General features: G+C 44.0%; 1 protein-coding gene across 1 annotated transcript in view; it reads left to right on the plus strand.

The window, feature by feature from the left end:
- Window positions 1-22639, plus strand: part of Rftn2 (raftlin family member 2) — a 78008-nt gene extending 55369 nt beyond the window's left edge. Inside the window, exons 8-9 of the mRNA XM_045147211.1 lie at window positions 12974-13052; window positions 22098-22639. Of these exons, the coding sequence (XP_045003146.1) occupies window positions 12974-13052; window positions 22098-22382 (364 nt within the window). The 3' untranslated portion in view covers window positions 22383-22639. The remainder of the gene's footprint in view (window positions 1-12973; window positions 13053-22097) is intronic.
- Window positions 22640-25175: the final 2536 nt, after the last annotated feature.

Consider the following 25175-nt stretch of genomic DNA (forward strand, 5'->3'; position numbering starts at 1 on the left):
CCTTAGGGTTTGACTAGGCCTCAGAGAGTTTAATCCCCAAGACTTACATAAACAGCTGGGCATGGCCGTGCATGTTTTAAAACCCTAGTCTTGTGGGGAGCAGAGACCGGAGAATCACTACGGGGGCTCATGAGAAAAAAACAGCAAGTTGTGGAGACAGCCAAAGACTCTGAGCAGAAGAGAGATGGGGAGGGACACCCGACATTCCCCTCTAGCCACCTCAGGTGAGCACCACACAAGCTCACATACGTACATATACTGCACACACACACACTCAGATGCAACTGTTCATGCTCTGCCTTTTTATTCTTGTCCCTGTAACAGTCACATGCTGGTCTTAGCTGTCTCAGTACACACTGAGACAGTAATCACTGACAGTCACTTCATGTTTAAACGTAAGGAAAACTTACATATGGCTGATCTTAACTAGCGTAAAAGATAGAGCCTAAGTTTTATTTATTTGTTTACTTACTTACTTATTTGAGAGAAAGAGAATGGGCACACGAGGGCCCTCTACCCACTGAAAATGAACTCCAGCTGTATGCGCCACCATGTGCATCTGGCTAAGGAGGGTACTGGGGAATCAAACCTGGGTCCTTAGACTTCGCAGGCAAGCACCTTAACTACCAAGCCATCTCTCCAGCCCAAAGCCTAAGTTTTTTAGCTCTGGAACTGGAAGAATTATTATGAGCCAAGGTTTGGGGGCTAAACAGATCTCACTTAATTATAGTTTCATGATTTACTAGCTCTATGACTTTTTAAGCAATTTGTCTAATTCACCTCTTTGATTCTGTTTCCTTATCTGAAAAACGGTATGATAATATTAGCTGCCGTCATGATTAAGTGAGATAATATATGTAAAGTACCTTTGCAAGGTCTTGAGTACATTAGGTCAATAAATTAGAACTGTAATTTTGGTGGCCTAATTCTTTAGCAGAACCAAAATCCCTAATATGTTGAAAGCACATATGATAGGGTGCCCTGTCCTAAATAAAGATATTTCAAAAAATATGTTACTGTAGCTTACTATATACAGTGTCAGCACTGAGGATTACAAGGCAATAAAAGCAACAGAAATAAATATTATTACAAAAATGTATACTTATACCCATAAAAAGAAATGTCATGGAGGGAGGGAATTACCATGGGATATATTTTATAATCATGGAAAATGTTAATAAAAATTTTAAAAAAAAAAAAGAAATGTCATGATGTTTCATGGCCCAGATGCCTAAAAATATAACTGAGAATCACTACTAGCGAAAACTTTCTGCCTTAATCATAGCGTCTTAAGCGTTTCCACTTTCCCCCTGTCTTCTGTGGCGCAGGCCACTTTTGGATGGTCCGTGCCTCAGGCGTTTCCCTCACCTTCCTCAGCACTCACGCCAATCCTGCTGCCAAAGCCTACTTCCCAGTTTGTCTCTAGGTTGAGGTTGTTGTATCAGGTTTCTAGGCATTGTCACATCACCAAGGCTCATAAGCCGTTACCATAGAAACATCATGATGTTGTAACCTAATGTCCCCGTGTTTTTTAAATATTTTATTTATTTATTTATTAAAGAGAAAGAGAGATACAGAAATAGGCAGGGAGAGAGAGAGAGAATGGGCACGCCAGGGCCTCCAGCCTCTGCAAATGAACTCCAGATGTGTGCGCCCCCTTGTGCATCTGGTTTACGTGGTTCCTGGGTAGTTGAACCTGGGTCCTTTGGCTTTGCAGGCAAGTGCCTTAACCGCTAAGCCATCTCTCCAGCCCTTATGTCCCCATAACAGGATCTCTTCTTGGTCGTGCTCACTACATGACTACACCAGTGGGGCCAACCTTTCTTCTCGTAGAGAAGTCAAGGTGAAAGTTACCATAACATTATTCAGGGCAAATTTGGTGGAGAATCAGATTAGCTTGGTAAATGCTTAATAGTATAGACTTTTAAAAAATATATAGTTGGAATAAGCCGGGTGTGGTGGCGCGTGCCCTTTAATCCCAGCACTTGGGAGGCAGAGGTAGGAGGATCGCCGTGAATTCGAGGCCACCCTGAGACTCCATAGAGAATTCCAGGTCAGCCTGAGCTAAAGTGAGACCCTACCTCAAAAAAACAAAACAAAACCAAAATATATATATATATATATATATATGTATGTATGTATGTATGTATGTATGTATGTATGTATGTTTGGAATAAAATGGGAGGAGCCTAATTTTCTTCTGTGTCGTTACCTTAAAAGGACAGGGCTGCCTCTCCTCTACCCCAATTCTGAGGCGGTGCTGATGGGAGGGGAGTGGGATGTCGAAACGCTGAGCACGATGGGAGAGTTTACAACAAGCAGAGATAAAAGGCTGAGCACGATGGGAGAGTTTACAACAAGCAGAGATAAAAGGCGATCGCCTCATTATAGCTCGGAGTCAGAGTTTAGAAACAGGGTACTATTACATCAAGTAACACTATCAGGAGAATTTCGTTAAAGCCTAGTCCCCAAGGGTAGATAAGATGTGAATAACAAAGAGAAAAGTGTCCTTCCCTGTGCTTTGGGGAGCCCTGTTGCCCTCTGCCTTTTCTTGGGCCTGGGTAGCCCAGCAGCCATGTGGAGGGCAGTTCAGCAGCACTGGAAGTCTGTGGAATTGTTTGAGATGCTAAGTGTCACAATAACGTCCTGTAAATCTGTGTGTGTAGCCAAAGTGGGCGTTGCACATGTGTGGTCTAATTTCATGTGAGCCCGGTCCCTTTCTAGTTAACATTCTGTAGAAACACTGTCCATGCACTTCCATAGTGAGCAGCTCGTGGTGGTCTTGTCGTGAGCAGCATTTTGATAAGGCTGGTTGCCGTGCACACTGTACTTCCATTCCCATCACTCGTCCTCATTTCAGCTTACCTGCCGAACATTCCTGTGGGTTGGAAGAGAGGGCTCAGGAGGAGCTAAACTGTGGTGAGGCTCCATTTTGGTGTATTATTTATTTATTTGTGTTATCATGAATGACATAGAATCTGCCTGTATAGCCCAGGCTGGCCACCAACTCTGGATTCTTCTGCCTCAGCATCCTGCATGATGGAATTGTAGGAATGGACCACCAAACCCAGCAACGAAATCTTTTCATATGATTTTTTCCTTCACTCATGACTAATAGTCACAGATAAATCCACTCTTTTTGAAATCAGCTCAATTGGATTCAAATTGGTTTATAACTGTGCATTTCATTTCAGCTAGAATATTCTCTTGGTTTAACTCAAATATATGCGTTTATTGAATGCTTCCTATGCCAACACAATATTTTATCCGCTACTGGCAGTGTGCTTCCAGGAGCCCAAATCTGCTTTGACAGGCATCAGCACAGTTGTATATTATGAATGCGGAGCCCTTGATGACAAGTCCTTCAATGGAGACTAGTGTGTGCATTCTCATTAGGGCTGATATTGCCACTAGAGGATGGGAGATGGCTATTGGTAAGAAGGGAACCAAATCTAAAGATATTATGATGGTGTGAGTACCTCTAAAAGGCCACAGTGCATACACAGATGCATGGTATATCATGGGTATGAAAATGTAATAAGAAAAACAACAATGTCATTGATTTAGAAAATATATAGAAAGGCCTTAGTAGTGACTACTAGGAAGCCACTGCAAATGAACCCCAGATGTATGCACCACTTCGTGCATCTGGCTTTACCTGGGTATGGGGGAAATCAAACCTAGGTCAATAGGCTTTTCAGGCAAGTGCCTTAACCACTGAGCCATCTCTCCAGTCCCCTCCCCCTTAATTCTTTTGTTGGCTCTTTGGGTGAAGCTAGCTAGAAGCCCAAGGAATATGAAACAACAGAAAAACAAAACTTTTATTGATCCTTACATGTTCATAAGGATCTTTGCAAAAGAACAAGTCCAAAGAAATGACGAAAGCATAATACTCTTTATTTTTAATTTTAATTTATTTATTTTTGGTTTTCTGAGGTAGGGTCTCACGCTAGCTCAGGCTGACCTGGAATTCACTATGTAGTCTCAGGGTGGTCTCAAACTCTCGGTCATCCTCCTACCTCTGCCTCCTGAGTGTTGGGATTAAGGTGTGCTACCACCGTGTCTGGTTTGATACTCTTTATTTTTTTAGGCAAAGAATAAGAGATCCATGGAAGAATAAAGGGCAAATGAAAATCTGGTCTAAGGGAGGAATTTGAGGACTATTAAGTGATTTGGGAAGCTGGTGGGATACAAGGCTCACTACAAAGTTTGCTTACTGAGCTTCACTGCAGCCCCATTCGCAGTGTCTGGTGTCCGCACGGTCATTCAGCCTTGGCATGTGAGGGACACCCCTCCACAAAAGAGCTTTTACAAGCCCGGCGTGGTGGTGCACGCCTTTAATCCCAGCTCTTGGAAGGCAGAGGTAGGAAGATCACCATGAGTTCAAGGCCACCCTGAGACTACATAGTCAATTCCAGGTCAGCTTGGGCTAGAATGAAACCTTACCTCAAAAAAAAACAAAAAAACAAACAAAAAACCTACTTTTATGACTTGCTATATGTCGGAAAGCTCAGGCCAAATGGCCCATTGTGAAAATTACAGCTTTTCAAATGAATTCAGTTTGAAATAGTCAGTGGGTCAGTTTGGCATGCGACAGTATGGACCGCCTGTAACTCCACCGCCGTGTGCACGCAGCTGGAGTATGACTGCCTGAGACTGCTTGCGCTCTCAGGAGACTGAGCGATGCAGTCGGGAGAGTGCAGGGTGTCTTCAAGGAAGAGGGGCCTTGGAGTAAGAGTGCAAGGCGGGGAGCTCCTTGACACATGGAAACCTACAACCTTTCCTCCACACGCCACCATTTAACACGTCCCTTTAAAATAACTTCTGCAGGCTGGAGAGAGAGCGGTTAAGCGCTTGCCTGTGAAGCATAAGGACCCCGGTTCGAGGCTCGGTGCCCCAGGTCCCACGTTAGCCAGATGCACAAGGGGGCGCACGCGTCTGGAGTTCGTTTGCAGAGGCTGGAAGCCCTGGGGCCATTCTCTCTCTCTCCCTCTGTCTTTCTATGTCTGTCGCTCTCAAATAAATTAAAAAAAAATTTTAAATAACTTCTGTGACATAAAGCACATAGACAATACCTAAAATACAATTGTGCATAGTTATTCCGCCTGTGTCAGCCAAGAAATGAGACGTTGCTGGAATTCTAGAAGCGTGGGTGTTTTTCCCCGTCACACCTACTCCCTCGCCTTTCCCCAGCTTTCCCCTGTGGCTTAGCGTTAGGTAAGCGGAATCATGCTCTTTTCCGCGCGCTGCTCTCTCTGCGTGTGGAGCAGCGTGCCTGCCTGTTCTAGGCGTTTAGTAGGTGCTTTGCGTGTCTTCCCTTGCTGGCCATGACAAGCAGCACCCTTCAGAGCTTGGGGGCCGGAGTGCTCACATGCGTAGCTACCAGGGTAAATGCTGGGTGGCAGGGCATTCCTTGAATTTGATTGCACAAATGCCAAACCATTCCAGAGGGCAGGTTACATTTGCCCCAGCAGAGTGGGAGCGTTCCCTTTGCTCCAACACGGAATCTTGCCCTACTTCAGTTCTCATGTGGGTGCAGGTGATCTCAGTGAGATTTTCATTTGTAATTTTAATTATTGCTGAGATTGAGCAAGTTTTTCATTTCATTGGCTGCATGGATTTTTCCCTTAAAAGCTAGAGTACCAGTTTAAGTCTTTTTTTTTTTTTTGAGGTAGGGTGTCACTCAAGCTCAAACTGACCTGGAATTCACTGTGTCATTTCAGGGTGGCCTCGAACTCACAGCACTCCTCCTACCTCTGCCTCTCAAGTGCTGGGATTAAAGGCATGCACCACCACACCGGGCCTTAAGTCTTTTGCACCATTTAAAATTGATTATATGTTATTTAAATATAGTAGGTATGAACCTTTTATTAGGTATATGTGTTACAGTTGCTTTCACAAACTCTGCAACTTGCCCTTTTACTTTTTTGTTTGTTTTGTTTTTCCAGGAGGGTCTTCCTCTAGTGCAGGCTGACCAGGAACTCACTATGTAGTCTTTCAGGGTAGCCTTATACTCACAAAGTACTGGGATTAAGGGCATGAGCCACCACACCCAGCCCTTTTTACTCTTTATAAACAATTGATGCAAGGTTTTGAGGTTCAGGAGGAGTTCCCCAGGCCTGTGAACCCCAACTTGGGTCCTTATCCTTATTGTAACAAAGATGGACTCAAGTGCCGGGCGTGGTGGCACATGCCTTTCATCCCAGCACTCGGGAGGCAGAGGTAGGAGGATTGCCATGAGTTCGAGGCCACCCTGAGACTCCATAGTGAATTCCAGGTCAGCCTGGGCTAGAGTGAGACCCTACCTCAAAAAAAAAAAAAAAAAAAAAATGGACTCAAGAATGAAAGGTTGTGAATTATTGATTTTACTTAGGGAGAAATTGTGAAATGTGAGGTTTATTTAGGGAAATTCATATAAGCTATAGCAGTTGCACATGCCCATGGAAGACAGCACCTAGAAAGTGACTTACAAGAAACACCCGAGGGAGCTAAGCATAAGAGGTGTCAGGCCTATGCCTTCACATGGGATAAAGTTAAAAGACTAAGTAGAGCAGGGGATTAAGATCCAGGGAGGATGCGGATGCAGGATTTGGGGGCTCAGGAGGGTTCTACCCAAATTTATGAACCCCAAGTTTGGGTTTTATCCTATTTTAACAAAGAATTGATAAAAACAGACTCAAGAAGGATAAATTGTAAATTACTGAGTTCACTTAGGGAGAAATCATAAATTGTGGAAGTGTGGGGTTCATTTAAGGGAAATTGGGATCTTAAAAAAAGGCTGAACCGGGTGTGGTGGTGCAGACCTTTAATTCCAGCTCTCGGAAGGCAGAGGTAGGAGGATCACCACAAGTTCGAGGCCACCCTGAGACTACATAGTGAATCCCAGGTCAGCCTGGGCTAGAGCAAGTATACCTCGAAAAACCAAGAATATATATATATATATGAAAAAAAATAGAAAATGTATTCTTTTGTCAGGCTCGGATACGTAAGGGGAAGACCTGACTGGTTTGTAGATTCAAAACGCTGACCCCAAAGGCCAGCCCGCCTAGGCAGTGCGCTAAACTGTGGGGGCAGCAGGGGGCGCTGCAGGCGCTGTGGGTGAACCTGGATCAGACACGAGTTCTATTCCTGCCGACAAGGCGAGGTGGCATCTTCTGGTTCTCTCTTTGGGCCCCCGTCCATAACCAAAGCTGCCTAGAAGAAGCTAACTCTCTCCTGAGTATCCTTCAGTACTAGCTATAGGACTCAAGAGACGCTCCATCACAGAGAAATCTCCATGGGGTAGGGGGGCTCAAGGGGAGGCACTTATGCCCATGTATGGAAGGTAAAGCGTAAGACCCGGATAGATCCCCTTCAAATAAAAAGACCAAAGAGGGTTAAGAAGGACTCAGAGATCAAAGAAAAATCACACTTATGATCAAAGTGAGAAATTACCCCAAAGCTTAACACGGAGAAGACAAACAGAAAACTACCCAGGCAAGGAATAAAGTACTCTCCCAGGGGAGAGAGGGCGGCGGGGGAAGGCCCGGCCTCATTTATACATCCGATATACGTCCAATCCCGTGAGCCTGTCATCAGACTCAGGGGTGGAAAGAGAGACCCAATTGGCTCGTGGACTTAAGGGGCTAGGGAGCCAAGATCTGACTGGTTCATGGACTCAGGTGACCGACCCAAAGAGAACAGCATGAAGTTCCTGACATAAGTTCCAGTTTTGCTAGGAAAGGAAGGTGTCCGTTTGTTCCCTCTTTGGGCTTCTGCCCCCAACTACCTGAAAAAAAAAAGAAAAAAAAAAAAAAAAAAAAAACCTTACTACTATCTCTTTCTCTCTCCCTCTCTCCCCCTCCCTCCCTCTCTCTTTCCACAGAGAGAGAGAGAGAGAGAGAACCTTTGATGGGTTTAAAATTTAAGGAACACCAACACTGAATGCTTTGTGGTCATAGGAATTACTGTTGTTATGCCCAGTTCTTGGCGCCCCCAGTGACCACCAAGGAGAACCAACCATGTATGCAAAGGCAAGGAGCTTTTCACCAAAGCAGTGGATCCAGACAAGAGTCCTGAGCAGTGGGGGGGGGGGGGGGGGGGGGGCCAGGTTTTTTATAGGGATTTGAACAAAGAAGTAGGGGAATGGTTCCGTGATGGGTAGATTTAAGTAGTAACTGCACTTCTATTTTTCTGATAGGCTTAGGATGCTGGGGGGGCAGAGCTGGTGGGCAGGGGGCTAGGGGAATTTCAAGTAGATTAGGTAATCTTTACTGTGATTGGTTATGTGTGTTTGAGGAACTTAAGCAACTTGTCTTATGACTATAGAAATGTATGGCATAAGCAATTTGTGATCTTTTTTCAGTAACTGCTAAATTCTTATTTAAACCTTGCTGGGAAACAGAGACTTAGGCCTACTGGTGACTCTGAAGCCTGTCATGGCATCCCTCTGGTTCCTGAGTCCTTCACTGTGAAGTAATTCTCTGGGTCCAAGAATACACTCAGAAGGCTGTCCTAATGACGGTTCCCAAATCCACTGTTAAACGGAACTGCCTGGAGGAACCTGGGAAATGGAGAGTCCATAGAGGTGAGGTAGACTCTGAACTCAACCAGCAAGGGCTGGGATGCACAGTCAGGTCTGAGAAGCCTGCTATAAGCCAAGCATTTCATCCTGGTGCCCGGCAGCATCACTGGTGGAAAGAACTCCTGTGCAGTCATTCCCAAACCCCACTTTAACGTCCCCTGCTTTCTCACCTGGGCCTGGTTCCCATGTGTTTCCCAACCTGGATCTCATGCTTGAAGAGCACCTGGAAATCTCTTCTCTCTTCTGTTGTTTTTCTTTTTCTTTGCTTTGCTTTTTGTTGTTGTTTTTTTCAGATAGGGTCTCACTCTAGCCCAGGTTGATCTGGAATTCACTATGTAGCGTCAAGGTGGTCTCAAACTCACAGCGATCCTCCTACCTCTGCCTCCCAAGTGCTGGGACGAAAGGTGTGTGCCACCACGCCCGGCTTCTTCTCTCTTCTATGTACTCTGTCACTTGAACTTGCTCTCTGAAAAGTATTCTTGGTTATGAGATACTTCTCTTCCCCCAGTTCCACCTCACCCTGCACTAAGTGATTGGGACGGTGGAAAGGAGTCACACCTGTGCTCCTTCCAGTGCAGGCACGGGGGAGGCCGTTTGTGCCAGCTGACTTCCCTGTCTTTCACAAAGTCAGGAAACTGAGGGCAAATGACACTGACTAAAGTCATGAGCTTTAGGTGCTAGAGTTTGGATTCGAACCCAGGAACTGTCTGGTTCCAAAGACACTGCCTCCCAACTTGCATGCTAATCCCTCCCCAGTACCAATAGCAGCTCATGATTTAAGTTGTTCCAATAGTTAGATTCAGAAAAAGTTGAACATAAGTTCATAAAAGTTCTAACATAAGATGAGTTAGGGGCTGGAGAGATGGCTTAGCTCTTAAGGTACTTGCCTGCAAAGCCTAAAGACCCAGGTTCAATTCCCCAGGACCCACTTAAGCCAGATGCATAAAGTGGAGCATGCATCTGGATTTCGCTTACATTGGGTAGAGGCCCTGGTACACCCATTCTCTCTCTCTCTATCTATCTCTCTCATAAATAAATAAATAAATAAATAAATAAATAAATAAATAGAATATTTCTTAAAGAGACAAGGTAACAGCTGGGTGTGGTGGCGGCGCATACCTTTAATCCTAGCACCCTGGAGGCAGAGGTAGGAGGATCGCCATGACTTCAAGGCCACCCTGAGACTACATAGTGAATTCCAGGTCAGCCTGAGCTAGAATGAGACCCTACCTGGAAAAGAATAAAAAGACAAGATAATACTAAAACGAAGCTAGACCTGACAAAGTTTATAAAATAAATAAATATGAAGCCAGCCAGCTCCTCTTACCACCTTCAGGGAGATTTGAGATTTCTCACAATTCAGCGGCATCACTAAGACTGGAATTTTCAGTGTCTGGTTAACATGTACCTCTAGGAGAGTTTCAGTGCTGCATTTGTTTTGCAGAAAAAGGGCACAGAATAAATTGCAGCTAATAGTAAGGTTTTGTTGGGGTTTTTGCATAATAAAAGTCGTAACTGAGCAACATTAGCTCCAGACAGTCCTCCCATAAATCCATGGAGACAGAAAGCACGTCAGAGGAATACAAACGTAAGTGGTCTTTGGCAAGGGGTAATTTGCCATGATGATCGCTAAGTCAGGAGAATACTGAGTGGCTGACTACAAAGAAGCATCCGAAAATGGAACTGACTGTGGCTGAAATCTTTGTGGAAAATGTATATAAAATTTCTCACATGGGAACCCCAAATTGGTCCTTTTTTTGGTAAGAAAAAAATTGACAGTGCATACCAAGATGCTTAAGTAATATTTTTGACTTAATAATCCCACTCCAGAGAATTTATTTCAAGTAAATTATTCATAAGAGGAAGACTATACATATTTTTATAATAGCATGATTTATGACTAACAGGAAATGAGCTGTCCAAAAATAAAGGAAAACCTTAGTGCATTTTAGTACCCTGATTCTTTGAAGGTCTCACTATAGCCATTAAAAATATTATCACAGTATACAAGAAAATGGTGTTCAGTGAAAGGAATAGAAACAAACATGTAAATATGCAATGGTTATAGACATGCAAAATACACACATTAAGAAAGACTGGGGGAAAGAAATAAAAATAGTCATGCTAGTATAGTAAGATTGTAATTAAAATTGTTTTATTTTGTAATGACATTCTGTTTTCGAGTTCTTTTCTTTAATTTTTTTTAAATATATTTATTTATTTATTTGCAAGCAAAGAGAGATAGAAGAGAGGGGGAGAGAGAAAATGGGCACTGCAGGGCCTCCAGCCACTGCAAACAAAACTCCAGATACATGCACCACTGCATCTGGCTTTACGTGGGTACTGGGGAATCAGACCTGGGTCATTAGGTTTGGAAGGCAAGCACCTTAACCACTAAGCCACTTCTCCAGCCCTTTTCATTTCCTTCTCTCTCTGGTTTTTGTTGTTGTTGTTGTTTTGTTTTGTTTTGTTGTTTGTTTGTTTTTTCGTTTGTTTGGGGGTTTTTTTGGTTTGGTTTTGTTTTTTTGTTTTTGTTTTTTTTTTTTTTTTTGGTTTTTCGAGGTAGGGTCTCATTCTGGCCCAGGCTGACCTGGAATTCACTATGTAGTCTCAGCAATCCTCCTACCTCTGCCTCTCGAGTGCTGGGATTAAAGGCATGCGCCACCACGCCTGGCTTTCCTTTCTCTTTTATTACTATTATTATCATCATCAGTATATTTTGTATGGATACATCATGTGTTGGAACCCTCTCTTCCCTCGCCTCTGCCCCCATTCCACTGGAGACCCTCCTCAGCGGATACTCCCTATGGGGTTGTGAGTTATACATTGTGAGAGAATGGCAGTCAGTTATTTTGGGGGACAGAGAATACCTCTGGGCATGTTGTCTCAACCTGTGGCTCTTACAATCTTTCCTCCTCCTCTTCTGCAAAATTCCCTGAGCCGGGATGGTGAGCTCTCAGGAGCCTCTGGATCTCTGCTCTGGTGGGTGTTGAGTGTCCTCAGGGTCTGTCTCCTACACCCTGTACTGACTGATTAGAAGGGGCTTTCTTCTTGTTTTCCAACTGCAACATACATAGCATCATTTCTCTATTATTTTGGGATCAGAAGATTATTCTACATGGAAAAGATGTGGATCATCCTAGCCAAGTATGAACATGGATACTGAAAATTATTATTATTATTATTTTGGTTTTTCCAGGTAGGGTCTCACTCTGTCCTTGGCTGACCTGCAATTAACTGTGAAGTCACAGGGTGGCCTCAAACTCATGATGATTGTCCCAAGTTATGGGATTAAAGGCATGCACCACCATGCCCAGCTCCAGAAAACTATTAATTCAGGCTGGAGAGATGGCCTAGCAGTTAAAGCTCTTGCCTGCAAAGCCTAAGGACCAGGTTTGATTCCCCAGCACCCACATAAGCTAGATGCACATGATAGTGTGTACATCTGGAGTTTGTTTGCACTGGCTAGAGGCCCTGGCACACCTATTCTCTCTCTCTTCCACTCTTCCCCCATCTCAAGTAAATAAATTAAAAAAGGGTTTTTGTTTTGTTTTGTTTTGTTTTTTCAAGGTAGGGTCTCACTCTAGCCCAAGCTGACATGGAATTCACATGTAGTCTCAGGGTGGCCTTGAACTCACAGCAATCCTCCTACCTCTGTCTCCCAAGTGCTGGGATTAAAGGTGTGCACCATCATGCCTGGCTAAATTTTTTTTTAGGCCTGGAGAGATGGCTTAGCAGTTAAGGTGCTTGCCTGCAAAGCCTAAGGACCCATGTTTGACTCTTCAGATCCCACATAAGCCAGACACACAAAGGTAAAACAAGCACAAGGCCACACATGCCTACTAGGTGGCACAAGCAACTGGAGTTCACTTGCAGTGGCTGAGGCCCTGGCACACCAATTCTCTCCCTCCCTCTCTCAAATAAAAATAAAAATAAAAACTTTATTAAAATATTTGTAATAAAGAAAATTACAGGCTGGAGAGATGGCTTAGTGGTTAAGCACTTGCCTGTGAAGCCTAAGAACTCCGGTTCGAGGCTTAATTCCCCAGGACCCACATTAGCCAGATGCACAAGGGGGCACACATGTCTGGAGTTTGTTTGCAGTGGCTAGAAGCCCTGGCATACCCATTCTCTCTCTCTCTCTCTCTCTCTTTCTCTCCCCCCCCCCGTCTTTCTCTCTGTGTCTGTAGCTCTCAAATAAATAAATAAAATAAACAAAAAAAAGTTTAAAAAAAAAGAAAGAAAATTACTAATTCACTAGAACAACCTATCATGATACATATGTATGAAAATGCCACAATTAAGCCCATTAGTTTAATATACTAACTCTAAAAATGAATTAAAAGTTCTCAAAATTTTAAAGAAAATTTACTAATTCACAAATACTAATCCTATTGTTTTAATTTGCAGTGAAGGGAACCTGGCTACAAAGCAGGTTGTATTCCTTCAGAGGCCAGTCATGTGGAATTCTGCTGCTCAGACTCCAGAAGTAAGTAAAATCCATCAAGTTTCATTTTATAAATGGAACATGATATTAAAGCATTTAATCTATAAACTCTCACTATAATTCCAAATATGAGTACATATTAGGGAATATGGACTCCACATGGAAACAGTCTCCTTAACCAATATGCAAGAAAAGAAATACAAGACAATTCTGAAGGGCACTAGAATATGCCACTCCAGGGCTGGAGAGATGGCTTAGCAGTTAAGGCGCTTGCCGGCAAAGTCTGAGGATCCATGTTCAACTCTCCAGATCCCACGTTAGCCAGATGCACAAAGGTGAGGCAAGTACAAGGTTGCACATGCCCACTAGGTTGAATTAAAAGTTCTCTAGAGTTGGATTTCAGTGGCTGAGGCCCTGGCATGCCAATTTTCTCTCTCTCTAAAATAAAATAAAAAGTAAAGAATATGCCACTCCAAAATACGGCACTTCACCCTAAGAGCTATTTTGAGCTATAAGCAACTAGGAAAGAGGAGGCACAGGATGAACCTTCCTTTTCTTCAGCCAGAAAACAAGGCCTATATCCTACTTCATAAAGGTCATACAAGTTTTCATTTATGTAACTATCTGTTCTCCCCTGCCAGAAAGAAAAGACAGGGGCTAGGACAGTGGTTGGGTGGGTAAGGGAGCTTGCTGTGCAAACATGAGGACCTGAGTTCAAGTCCTGACATGCACAGGAAGTGCTGACCACGGCCACACACAGCTGCAACGCAGCTCGGAGTTGGGCAGAGACAGGAGGGGTGCTGGGGCTCACTGGTCAGCCGACGTAACTGGAAACTGGCTGCTCCAGGTTCCGTGAGAAACTCTCAAGGAAATAAGGCAGAAAAGCAACAGGGGAGGATACCTGACGTCTTCCTCTGGCCTCCACATGTGTGTGTCTGTGCACATGCATCTGCATACACACACACTACACATACTACACATCACAATACTATCCCCCAAACACACCAGAAAGTGAAAGAATAAGGGAGAAAAGTATAGAGGGAGAGAGGGGAAGTGGGAGAGGAGAGACTGGAGATGACTTGCTGACTTGAATCTCCAAAAACAAAACCTTACTAAAACAGCCCTGGGCTGGAGAAATGGCTTAGCGGTTAAGGTGCTTGCCTGCGAAGCCTAAGGACCCATGTTCAACTCTCCAGATCCCACATAAGTCAAATGCACAAGGTGATGCAAGGGTGCAAGGTCACACACGACCACAAGGTGGCACAAGTGTCTGGAGTTCAATTGCAGTGGCTGGAGGCCTTGGCGTGCCAATTCTCTCTCTGTGTCTCTCCCCCTCTCTCTCTCCTGAAATAATTATAAATATAAAAATAAAAATAAAAGAATAACAACAACAACAAAAAAGGCAGCCTTGAGCCCTGCCACCTTCCCAGGCCTTCATCCCCTCATCTATAAGATATGGTAACTTCAGCACATACTGTGGGCTGGTAGGATGTGGTTTGAAAATAGGTACAAGTGTATGTGGCACAGGGCCTGGTAATGTTGGAAGTTACTATTGTTTTCACAGGAATACTTTTTTCTTTCAACACCAGATTATTAAACTCTACTTAAGTGTATGAAGAAAAATCTAGAAACTGCAAATGGCCCTATATTTTCTCCAGCTAAAATGACCATCAGCTATTAAACAGAAATGTAGTTTATCAATGTTTTCTTTTCCCATTTAATTGACTGAAAGTGAACTTTCCTATATGAGCCTAACACACATTGCTCATATTCCCATCGGGTTGTACTCTTCTGTTCCCTCCCTTCCCAGCCCCATCTCAGTGAGGCTCGTCCTCACTGGGGTTATTGGTACTCACAGTGGGGTCATGAATGCACCGTCAGTCTGGAGTGCGAGAGCGATCGTTCAGGGTACTCACTCCTTCCAGCCCTGGAAGAGTTGCTGGGGCTCCCGATGCATCATTTCTCTAAAAGAGCAGGAGCAAGAGAACGGGCTGAGTTAAATCCTTTCCAAGTAACTTTGCTCAGACCACATGAACACTAGAAAACATTTAATATACACATTAGCTTCTCTCCGTTCCTCATAATAAAATATTTGCCTTTACAAAGTCAGCTGAAGTTCTTTTGGGATTCTTTGCAAAGCAGAAGCGTCATATTTCCCTCATAAGCTCCGGGTGTTATCAAGCTACTAGCGTCAGCTACTAGTGAAGCCCACAAGAAACTCAGTCAGGTGCCCGTGTAAACAGAGGAGGTTGGGATCTCGAGAAGCATCACACAAAAATAAAGAGGGGGCTGGAGAGATGGCTTAGCGGTTAAGCGCTTGCCTGTGAAGCCTAAGGACCCCGGTTCGAGGCTCGGTTCCCCAGGTCCCACGTTAGCCATATGCACAAGGGGGCGCACGCGTCTGGACTTCGTTTGCAGAGGCTGGAAGCCCTGGCGCGCCCATTCTCTCTCCTCTCCCTCTCTCTGTCTTTCTCTCTGTGTCTGTCGCTCTCAAATAAATAAATAAATAAAATTTAAAAAATAAAAAAATAAAGAGGAAAGCAGTTGCTTTACTCACCAACAAAGTACTTCACCCAGGGAATGCTTCTTCCCGGTGTGGTGAGGAGAGGCCACCGGGCTGCAAGGGCAGGTTGAAGCTGGGGAGCCTCACTCTTCTGGGCCACCCAAGCATGCTTCCGTATTCCTGACTGACGCAGCTTGAGTTTTAAGGGTCAGAAAGCCTGCTCAAGCACTCCTACATAATAAAAGACTGTTGGCTTCTAGGTGAGGGTACTGGTAGGCTTACAATGTCAAGAAAAGAAAGCTGGAATGATTCAGTGACAAGTCCTGTGAACAGGCAGGGTTGGCACATCTCTGCACAGTTCAAGAGCTCTAAGTCTTCCAGATGTTCCAAGAGTTACATCTGGGCTTGTACTAGCATCTTATTCCTCCCCCAAAGCTGAGATGCCCACAAAAAAAAAAAAAAAAAAAAAAAAAAAGGAAGAAAAGAAACCTTGGGCTGGCGAGATGGTTTAGCAGTTAAGGTGCTTGCCTGCAAAGCCAAAGGTCCCAGGTGTGATTTCCCAGGACCCGTGTAAGCCAGCTGCATGAGGTGGTGCATGCTTCTGGAATTCATTTGCAGTGGCTAACGGCTCTGGGTGCCCATTCTCTTCTTCTCTCTCTCTCTCTTTCAAATAAATAAATAAATTTTAAAATATTTATTCATTTGCAAGGAGAGAGAGAGAGAAAGAGAGAGAGAGACAGAATAGGTACACCAGGGCCTCCAGACACTGCAAATGAACTCCAGATGCAGACATCACTTTGTGCATCTGGCTTTACATGGGCACTGGGGAATCCAATCAAACCAGGGTCATAAGGTTTTGCCGGCAAGCTCCTTTACTGCTAAGCCATTTCTCCAGCCCTAAATAATTTTTTTAATTTTTTGGTTTATTTTTATTTATTTATTTGAGAGCGACAGACAGAGAGGCAGAGAGAGAGAGAGAATGGACGCGCCCGGGCTTCCAGCCACTGCCGACGAATTCCAGATGCATGCGCCCCCTTGTGCATCTGGCTAACGTGGGTCGGGGGAATCAGGCCTGGAACCCGGGTCCTTAGGCTTCACAGGCAAGCGCTTAACTGCTAAGCCATCTCTCCAGCCCATAATTTTTTTAAAAGAAATCTTGACTGTCCATTCTAATTTTATTGCTTTGTAAATTATATCTCTTGGCTATTCTATTCTGTTGCCTGACACCATTCAGTCAACACAATGTCTTATGATTACAAATAGCTCTAACTTTTGTTTTTGTTTTCAAAACACTGGCAGTGAAAAATGAAAGGTAGTGCATCCTAAATTCTACTGGCTTGTCACTTCAGTTTCGTGTATTTTTTTCCCTAGGTAGGGTCTCACTCTAGCCCATGCTGATTTGGAATTCACTGTAAATTCTCAGGCTGACCTCAAATTCACAACAATCTTCCTACCTCTGCCTCTTGAATGCTGGGATTAAAGGCATGTGCCACCATGCTGAGCAATATTTTTACTTATGTATTTGAGACAGAGAAAGACATAAAGAGACAGAAGGAGAGTATGGTGCACCAGGGCCTCCTGCCACTGCAAATGAGCCTCAGATGCATGTGCCACCTTGTGTATCTGACTGCACATGGGTACTGGGGAATTGAACCTAAGCCATCAGGCTTTGCAAACAAGTACCTTAACTGTTGCGCCCTCTTTCCCCAGCCCTGAATATTTTTATTTATTTGGAAACAGAGAGAGGAGGGAAGTTGGGTGGATATGGGAACACCAGGGCCTCCTACTGCTGCAACAAACTCCAGATGCATGCAACACCTTGTGCATCTAGCTCTATGTGGGCACTGAGGAATTGAACCAGGGGTAGCAGGCTTTGCAAGCAAGCACCTTTAGCCACTGAGCCATATCCCCAGCCCAGTTTCATGCATTTTTAGTTTGTAAATGGGAATGACTCAGAAGTTAATGGGAAGCTGGGCCATAGTGGCACAGGCCTTTAATCCCAGCACTCGGGAGGTAGAGGTTAAGAGGATCACCGTGAATTCAAGGCCAGCCTGGAACTACATAGTGAATTCCAGGTCAGCCTGGGCTAGAGTGAGACTCTAAAAAAAAAACAAAAAAGAAAGTTAATGGAATCCCAGCACTTGGGAGGCAGAGGTAGGAGGATTGCCATGAGTTCAAGGCCACCCTGAGACTACAGAGTTAATTCCAGGTCAGCCTGGACCAGAGTGAGACCCTACCTCAAAAAACCAAAAAAAAAAAAAAAAGAAAGTTAATGGGTTTTACTAGGATGGCATCGACTCTGCATCCAAATCTTTTTGTGGTTGTTAGATATTTTAAAAAATTATTTATTTGACAGAAGAGAGAAAGAAAAAGAGTATGGGCACTCTAGGGCCTCTTGCCACTACAAATGAACTCCAGATGTATGTGGCACTTTGTGCATCTGGCTTTACATGGGTACTGGAAATCAGGCTGTCTGACTTTGCAAGCAAGCTCTTTATAACCACTGAGCCTTATGCCCAGCCCTAATATATATCAATTGCACTGAGTAGTGGGTTTCATCATGACAATTCAACAGATGCATATAATGTATTTTAACTATAAGCATCAAAATCTTTTTTTTTTTTCAAGGTCGGGTTTGCCTCCTGAGTGCTGGAATTAAAAGCATGTGCCACCACACCTGGCTTGCCAAATCTTTTTTTCTGAGGCAAGCCCAACAGACTGGCCTTTTTTGTTTTTTTTTTTCTTTTTCTGAGAGAGAGAGGATTGGTACAACAGGGCCTCCAGCCTCTGCAATTGAACTCCAGACACCTGCACCACCTTGTGCACATGTGCAACCTTGCACGCTTGTGTCACCTTGTGCATCTGGCTCACATGGGACCTGGAGAGTTGAACCTGGGTCCTTAGGCTTTGTAGGCAAGTGCCTTAACCACTAAACCATCTTGCCAGCCCGAGCATCAAATCTTGATATGATTTCCTCACACTTTAAAATACTTTATTTAGTTATTTATTTATGAGCGAGAAAGAGTCAGATAGAGAAAAGGAGAGAGAGAATGGGCACGCCAGGGCCTCCAGCCACTGCATATGAACTCCAGACACATGGGCCCCCTTGTTCATCTGGCTTACATGGGTCCTGGGGAAATCAAACCCACGTCTTTAGGCTTCACAGGCAAATGCTGTATCTGCTAAGCCATTTCCCCGAGTCCTCCTCTCACTTTATAGTAAAAATATCAGAAGAGCCGGGCATGGTAGCGCAGGCCTTTAATCCCAGCACTCAAAGAGTGGGTGATGTTCTTGGGGATGACACCCAAGGTTGTCTGCTGGCTTTGGCACACACACAAGCACATGTGAATGTGACCACATACACATATGTGCACATACATACACACACAATGAAAAACACAGGATAAATAAATCAAATTTAAAACATCTGAGTAGTGTTTCTAGGTATCAATTACATGCATGTATGTGATATAGTAAAATCTGCCAAGAAGAAAACATAGTAAAATATGACAAGATTTTTAACAATGGTACTTTGGGGAGATAGGGTTATAAATGACTTTTGTCTTTTTGTTTGTTTTTGCCAGGTTTTCTACATTAAACATTTATTATTTTTGTAAGTAAAAGAAAAATGTAAAGCTGGGCATGATGGTGCATGCCTTTAATCCCAGCACTCAGGAGGCAGAGATAGGAGGATCACCATGAGTTTGAGGCCACCCTGAGACTACATAGTGAATTTCAGGTCAGCCTGGGGTAGAGTGAGACCCTACCTTGAAAAAAAAAATTTTTTTTGTTTAGGAGCTAAACATGGTGGTACACACCTTTTAGTCCCAGCACTTGAAAGTCTGAGGTAGAAGGATCACCATGAGCATCAGACCAGCCTGGCTACAGAGTGAGTTTCTAGTCAGCCTGGCCTACAATGAAATCCTGTATCAAAAAATACTTCCTTTAATTTAGGAAATACAAGTCTTGTACCACACTTCTACCCATGTTTTTGTACATGTGGCTAATCTAGTGAGACAAGAACAAGGTAGAGACTCCAGTTTGGGCCCAGCCACTCCACAACCTCGGATAACCTCTATCTTCTGTCTGGCATAGGTCCCACCTCTGAAGAAGGAGACTTAAGGATATTGTCTCCCAGAACAAACCTGGATTCAAACTCTTATGCTTTAAGTTGTAAGGACATCATAAATTGATGTGTTGGAAATATCATTTCATATGGGTTGACGGTGAGATTGGAGAGACATTATCTTTGGTAAAGATATAGTTATTGGCCAGACGTGGTGGCACACACCTTTAATCCCAGCACTGAGCACTTGGGAGGCAGAGGTAGGAGGGTTGCTGTGAGTTCGAGGCCAGCCTGAGACTACATAGTGAATTCCAGATGAGGCTGGGCTAGAGTGAGACCCTACCTAGAAAAACAAACAAAAAGATCCAGTTATTGGACTTCATAGTCATATGACAAAAATATTTCTGAGGGCTGGAGAGATGGCTTAGCGGTTAAGCACTTGCCTGTGAAGCCTAAGGACCCAGGTTCGAGGCTCGGTTCCCCAGTCCCACGTTAGCCAGATGCACAAGGGGCACACGTGTCTGGAGTTCGTTTGCAGTGGCTGGAAGCCCTGGCACGCCCATTCTCTCTCTCTACCTCTATCTGTCTTTCTCTCTGTGTCTGTCGCTCTCAAATAAATAAATAAAAAATGGACAAAAAATATTTTTTAAAAAACAAATAAAAATATTTCTGAAATCTTTTAGAGTTACAGTGTTGTTTCGTCAGCTAACACCTCATATTTACAATTGGTAGCTATTTAGTTATTAGTGCTGATCTGAAAGTGAGTTACTATAAGTACCTTATTCTCAAGAGTATTCAATTTTAAATTGGGCATGGTACCACAAACCTTTAATCCCAGCACTCAGGAGGCAGAGGTAGGAAGATTGCTGAGAGTTCAAGGCCACCCGGAAACTATATAATGAACTCCAGGACATCCTGGGCTAGAACAAGACCTTATCTTGAAAAAAAAGAAAAACCAAAGAGAATATTCAGGGGTTTTTTTTGTTTGTTTGTTTGATTTTTTTTGAGCTAGTCTCACTCTAGCCCAGGCTGACTTGGAACTCACTCTAGCTCCAGGCTGGCCTCAAACTCACAGTCATCTTCCTATCTCAGCCTCCAGACCGCTAGGATTAAAAGCATGCACAGTCACACCCGTCAAGAATATTCAATTTTTATTAAGGAAAGCCTCATTTACAATGTGAGAGTTGGCCTCTTTTAGCTCACACATGATTTATTGCAGGGGCTGGGGAGATGGCTTAGCAGTTAAGGCAATTGCCTGTAAAACCTAATGATCAGAGTTTGATTCCCCAGTACTGGTGTAAAGCTGCAGGCACAAAGGGCATCCTGGTACACACTTGTGATCCCAACATCAAGATGCTGAGGCAGGAGGATTACAAACACAAGGCTAGCCTGGACCATACAAGAGCCTGTCTCAAAAATAAGTAGAGTTGGTAAATTTTAGTAAAAATAATTGTTACTTCTGTAGTCTGCAAGATGAGTCTAAACTATGAAACAGGGGGCTAGAGAGATGGCTTGGCAGTTAGGGCACTTGCCTGCAGAGCCTAATGACCCGAGTTTGATTCCCCAGGACCCACGTAAAGCCAAATGCACAAAGTGGCACTCCTTTGCAGTGACTGGAGGCCCTGGCATGCCCATTCTTTTGCTTTCTTACTGCTTGTTTCTCTCTCTGTCTCTCTCAAATAAATAAATAGGTCGAAAATAAAACATAAAAGAAATGAATCTTGGGTAGATAAAAATCTTTGCAAACTGGAGAAGTACCATGATTTCTAATTTTATCTTTAAACCCTTGCGCAGTTTATACGCCTGAGATTATAATGGTACTCCAGCACGTGGGTAACCAAGCCCTTGGTAGTGACATCTCATGAGCAGGCTGAACACTCACACGCCGCCGAGCTCCGCTGCTCCCTGAGCGCCTTCCCCGTGACTTGGGTATCTTATTTTGACCTCAGCTTACTTGGCAGAGAGACCGTGTCCTCTTCATCCCGAGCTCACCAAGGACATTGTCAACCCTCAGTAAATATTTATTAGCAGAACACCCACGGCTTATCAGTGGGATGAAGGCGCTGTAATCAAACCGCCAAGCAGTCCCACTTGCAGTAGGATGAGGAAAGGGGCGTGCTTGCATTGCAGCCAGCCAGGCCAGGCCTGCACTTAAAATAAACAAGGTGTGAGCAGTGACCCCGCCTCGCAGCAGCCGGTGCCTCTAGGACACCTAGACCCGGAGGCCCCTGGGCCGCGTGTCTGCTCTTTAGATCCCAGCCAGCACGGAAAAGACAGACGTGTCTGTGTCTCTGTCTAGCGCTCCCCGACCTGACAGCTCGACGCACGCTCCGGGAAGCCGCAAGGAATTGCAGGGCAGAGGGGGCAAGAAGGGGCTTGGCTCTGGGCTAGTCCTCGAAGATGGCAGGAGCCCCTTTCCTGGTGCGAGATGCGAGGACCCGGAGAGGGACGAGCGAGGGCCAGGGCGGGGGGCCAGAGACGCTCTTTCACCGCTGGTCGCCCACGTCTTGTGTTTCAGAGGAAAACCAGCCGGCTCCCGAGAAGTGACGACGGGAGGAAAGGCAGCAGCAAGGGCGTGGGCCCCGACGCCCCCGCCGCACCCCCACCGGCCGAGGCCCCCGCCGCACCCCGGGACGGCCTCCTCCCGTCCCCGTCCCCGTCCCGGGAAAGCTGGGCCGAGGAGCGGAGGCCCGCGCAGGGCGGCGGCTTCTCCGGGCTCAGCAGCGGCGACAGCGTCCTCCGAGACCTAGATGATGGCCAGTTCGACCAGGAGGACGGGGTGACTCAGGTCACTTGCATGTGAGCCACCAGAGCAAGCCACCTAAGGCCTTGTAAATAGTGACTGTCGACTGACTTTATTTTATTACTTGTATCTGCTTTTATGTCTTTTTTTTTTTTTTAATTTCCCACACTCAGCCTTTCCTCTAACCTATGTAAACTTCGGCTCAACCTCCCAGACAAGGAAGAGTAACCAACATGTTTGTAAATCTAGAACCATGTTTACATTTCTCCCAATTAAATCATCTGTCTAAACAGATGTCCCATTGGGTTACCAAGCAATAATCTGCTTCAATTTCTCATGAATGAACAAAACAAACTATTCTTGCCATTCCTGTTTAAAAAAAAAAAAAAAGAAGACTGATGGGCTGGAGAGATGACTTAACGGTTAAGGTATTTTTGCCTGTGAAGCCTAAGGACCCAGGTTCAATGCCCCAGAACCCACGTAAGCCAGATGCACAGGGTAGTGCATACATCTGGAGTTCATTTGCAGTGTTTGGAGGCCCTGGTGCAACCATTCTTTCTCTCTTCTCTTCTTCCTCTTGGTCTCTCTCAAATAAATAAATATGTATGAAAATTTTTTTTTTTTTAAGTAAGTCTGACTAGGGCTGAAGAGATGGCTAAGGCGCATGCCTGCGAAGCCTAAAAAGACCCAGGTGCAGTTCTCCAGGTCATAGGTAACTTCAGGTGCACGTGATGGTGCATGCGTCTGGAGCTTGTTTGCAGTGCCTGGGGGCCCTGGTGCACCCATTCTCTCTGTCTCTCTCTCTCTCTGTCTCTAATAAATAAATATATAAATCTTAAAAAAAAAAAAAACACAAAAGACTGACTATCCAAACTAGTATTTTACCTGATAAGAGAGTTCTCAGGAAGTCATAGTCTTACTTGAACTGAAAAATAATCTTTCCCCATCCTTGCTTCTCTCACACAACACAGATTAGTGAAAATAAACATGTTTCTTGACTGTAATAATTAATCTAGGGCTGGAGAAACGGCTTAGCAGTTAAGGCACTTGCCTGCAAAGCCAAAGGACCTTGGTTTGATTCCTCAGGATCCACGTAAACTGGATGCACAAGGTGGCACATGTATCTGGAGTTCATTTGCAGTGGCAGGAAGCCCTGGCACACCCATTCTCTCCCTCTCTCCCTCTCTCTCTATGTCATAAATAAATAAAAATAAAAATAAATCTAAATCTTGATGCTGATAAAGGCACATATATGCAAAGCAAGGCCCTGCCTGTAAGAAATCTTTGGGGAGAGAACCCTTTCCTTATGTGTTGCTTTAAAGGGTCGCCACGCTACCAGCCCTGTACGGATTGAGCTGAAGCACTGATGCTCCTCATGGCCTACAAGGACCACAAAGAAGCATCTCTTAAAATTCAGTACAGAATCTCAACAAGTAAAACTTTCGTGGGCAGAAACACTTAACCTTCTTTCTTTAAAACTGCAAATACAATTGAAGAGGGAAAATACCAAGTTCAAATGAAAATAATGTCTTTAACACCTATCTAGATTTTAATTATGCTTTTATCTTGACATGTTATATCCGAAAAAATGTTGAAACCCAGCATCATCAGTTCTGCAGGCGCGGAGAGAGGCTCACAGCCGGCATTATGTGTGGGATACTGAGCTGTTCCAGCTCTGCCCCTCCTCCTAACAAGGAAACGTTTACCAGGAAGCGATTAACATTCTGCAAAATAGAAGACTTTCATTTATGTCTGAAAAACTTAACTTCCAAGAGAATTACAAGTGACTCTGTCATTGATGAATTCAGCCCATTATATATTTTTATTAGCTGATGTTGCCATTGTGAGATCATCTGAATAATAAAGGATCATTTGTTATTAAGCTACTATCTCACTGGACACAAATATTCGTGCTTTATTGTGTTTTGCTTCGCGTTTTGCGACAGGATCTTGCTGTGTAGCTCCGGCTCGCCTGGAATGCAGGAAGGCTCGCCTGCCTCAGCTTCCTGTGTGCTGGGATTACAGGCATGTGACCACACACCCAGCTTCCAGATGTTACATGCATAAGATGGACAGATATGTATTAAATATTATCAAACAAACTGTGAATTTCTGGCGAGGTTACAGAGTGATTTCTCATGTGTCATTAAAGCAGTATCTTTACAAAATAGAAAGGGACTTACGGGTACTCTGCTCAGTCTTTCCCTTTTGTTTTCCTCGTGTATGTTGTTGCAGTCATGGACTCTAACTACTCCAGGCTACAACAAGGGGCCTCAACACCCCCGCTGTGCTGACCCAGAGAGGGAAGCTCGGACACTCATGACATTCATCCCCATGATTTTGTTTGCAGCTGCTGGAGGCCCTGGCATGCCCATTCTGTCTGTGTCTCTTCTCTATCGCTCTCTGCTTGCAAATAAATAAATAAACAAATTTGTTTTTAAAAACCATTGAAGAGCCAGGGGTGGTGGCACATGCCTTTAATCCCAGCACTTGAGAGGCAGAGGTAGGAGGACCACTGTGAGTTTGAGGTCACGCTGAAACTACATAGTGAATTCCAGGTCAGCCTGGGCTACAGTGACACCTTACCTTGAAAAAACAACAACTAATTATTATTATTAATATATATTATGCTATTATATTAATACATATATCACATATAATATATAATACATTCTATTATATATTAATATGACAATATATAACATATAATTTATATTAATATAATATAATAATTAATATGTTAATATTATTGTAATTATATATTATAGTATATACATAATTTATAATATAAATAAATAAAAATATATAAATAATAAAATTATTATTATTATTAGGCTCTTCCTGTTCTCCATC

Source organism: Jaculus jaculus, chromosome 4 (assembly GCF_020740685.1).
Source record: "Jaculus jaculus isolate mJacJac1 chromosome 4, mJacJac1.mat.Y.cur, whole genome shotgun sequence".
NCBI classification, from domain to species: Eukaryota; Metazoa; Chordata; class Mammalia; order Rodentia; family Dipodidae; genus Jaculus; species Jaculus jaculus.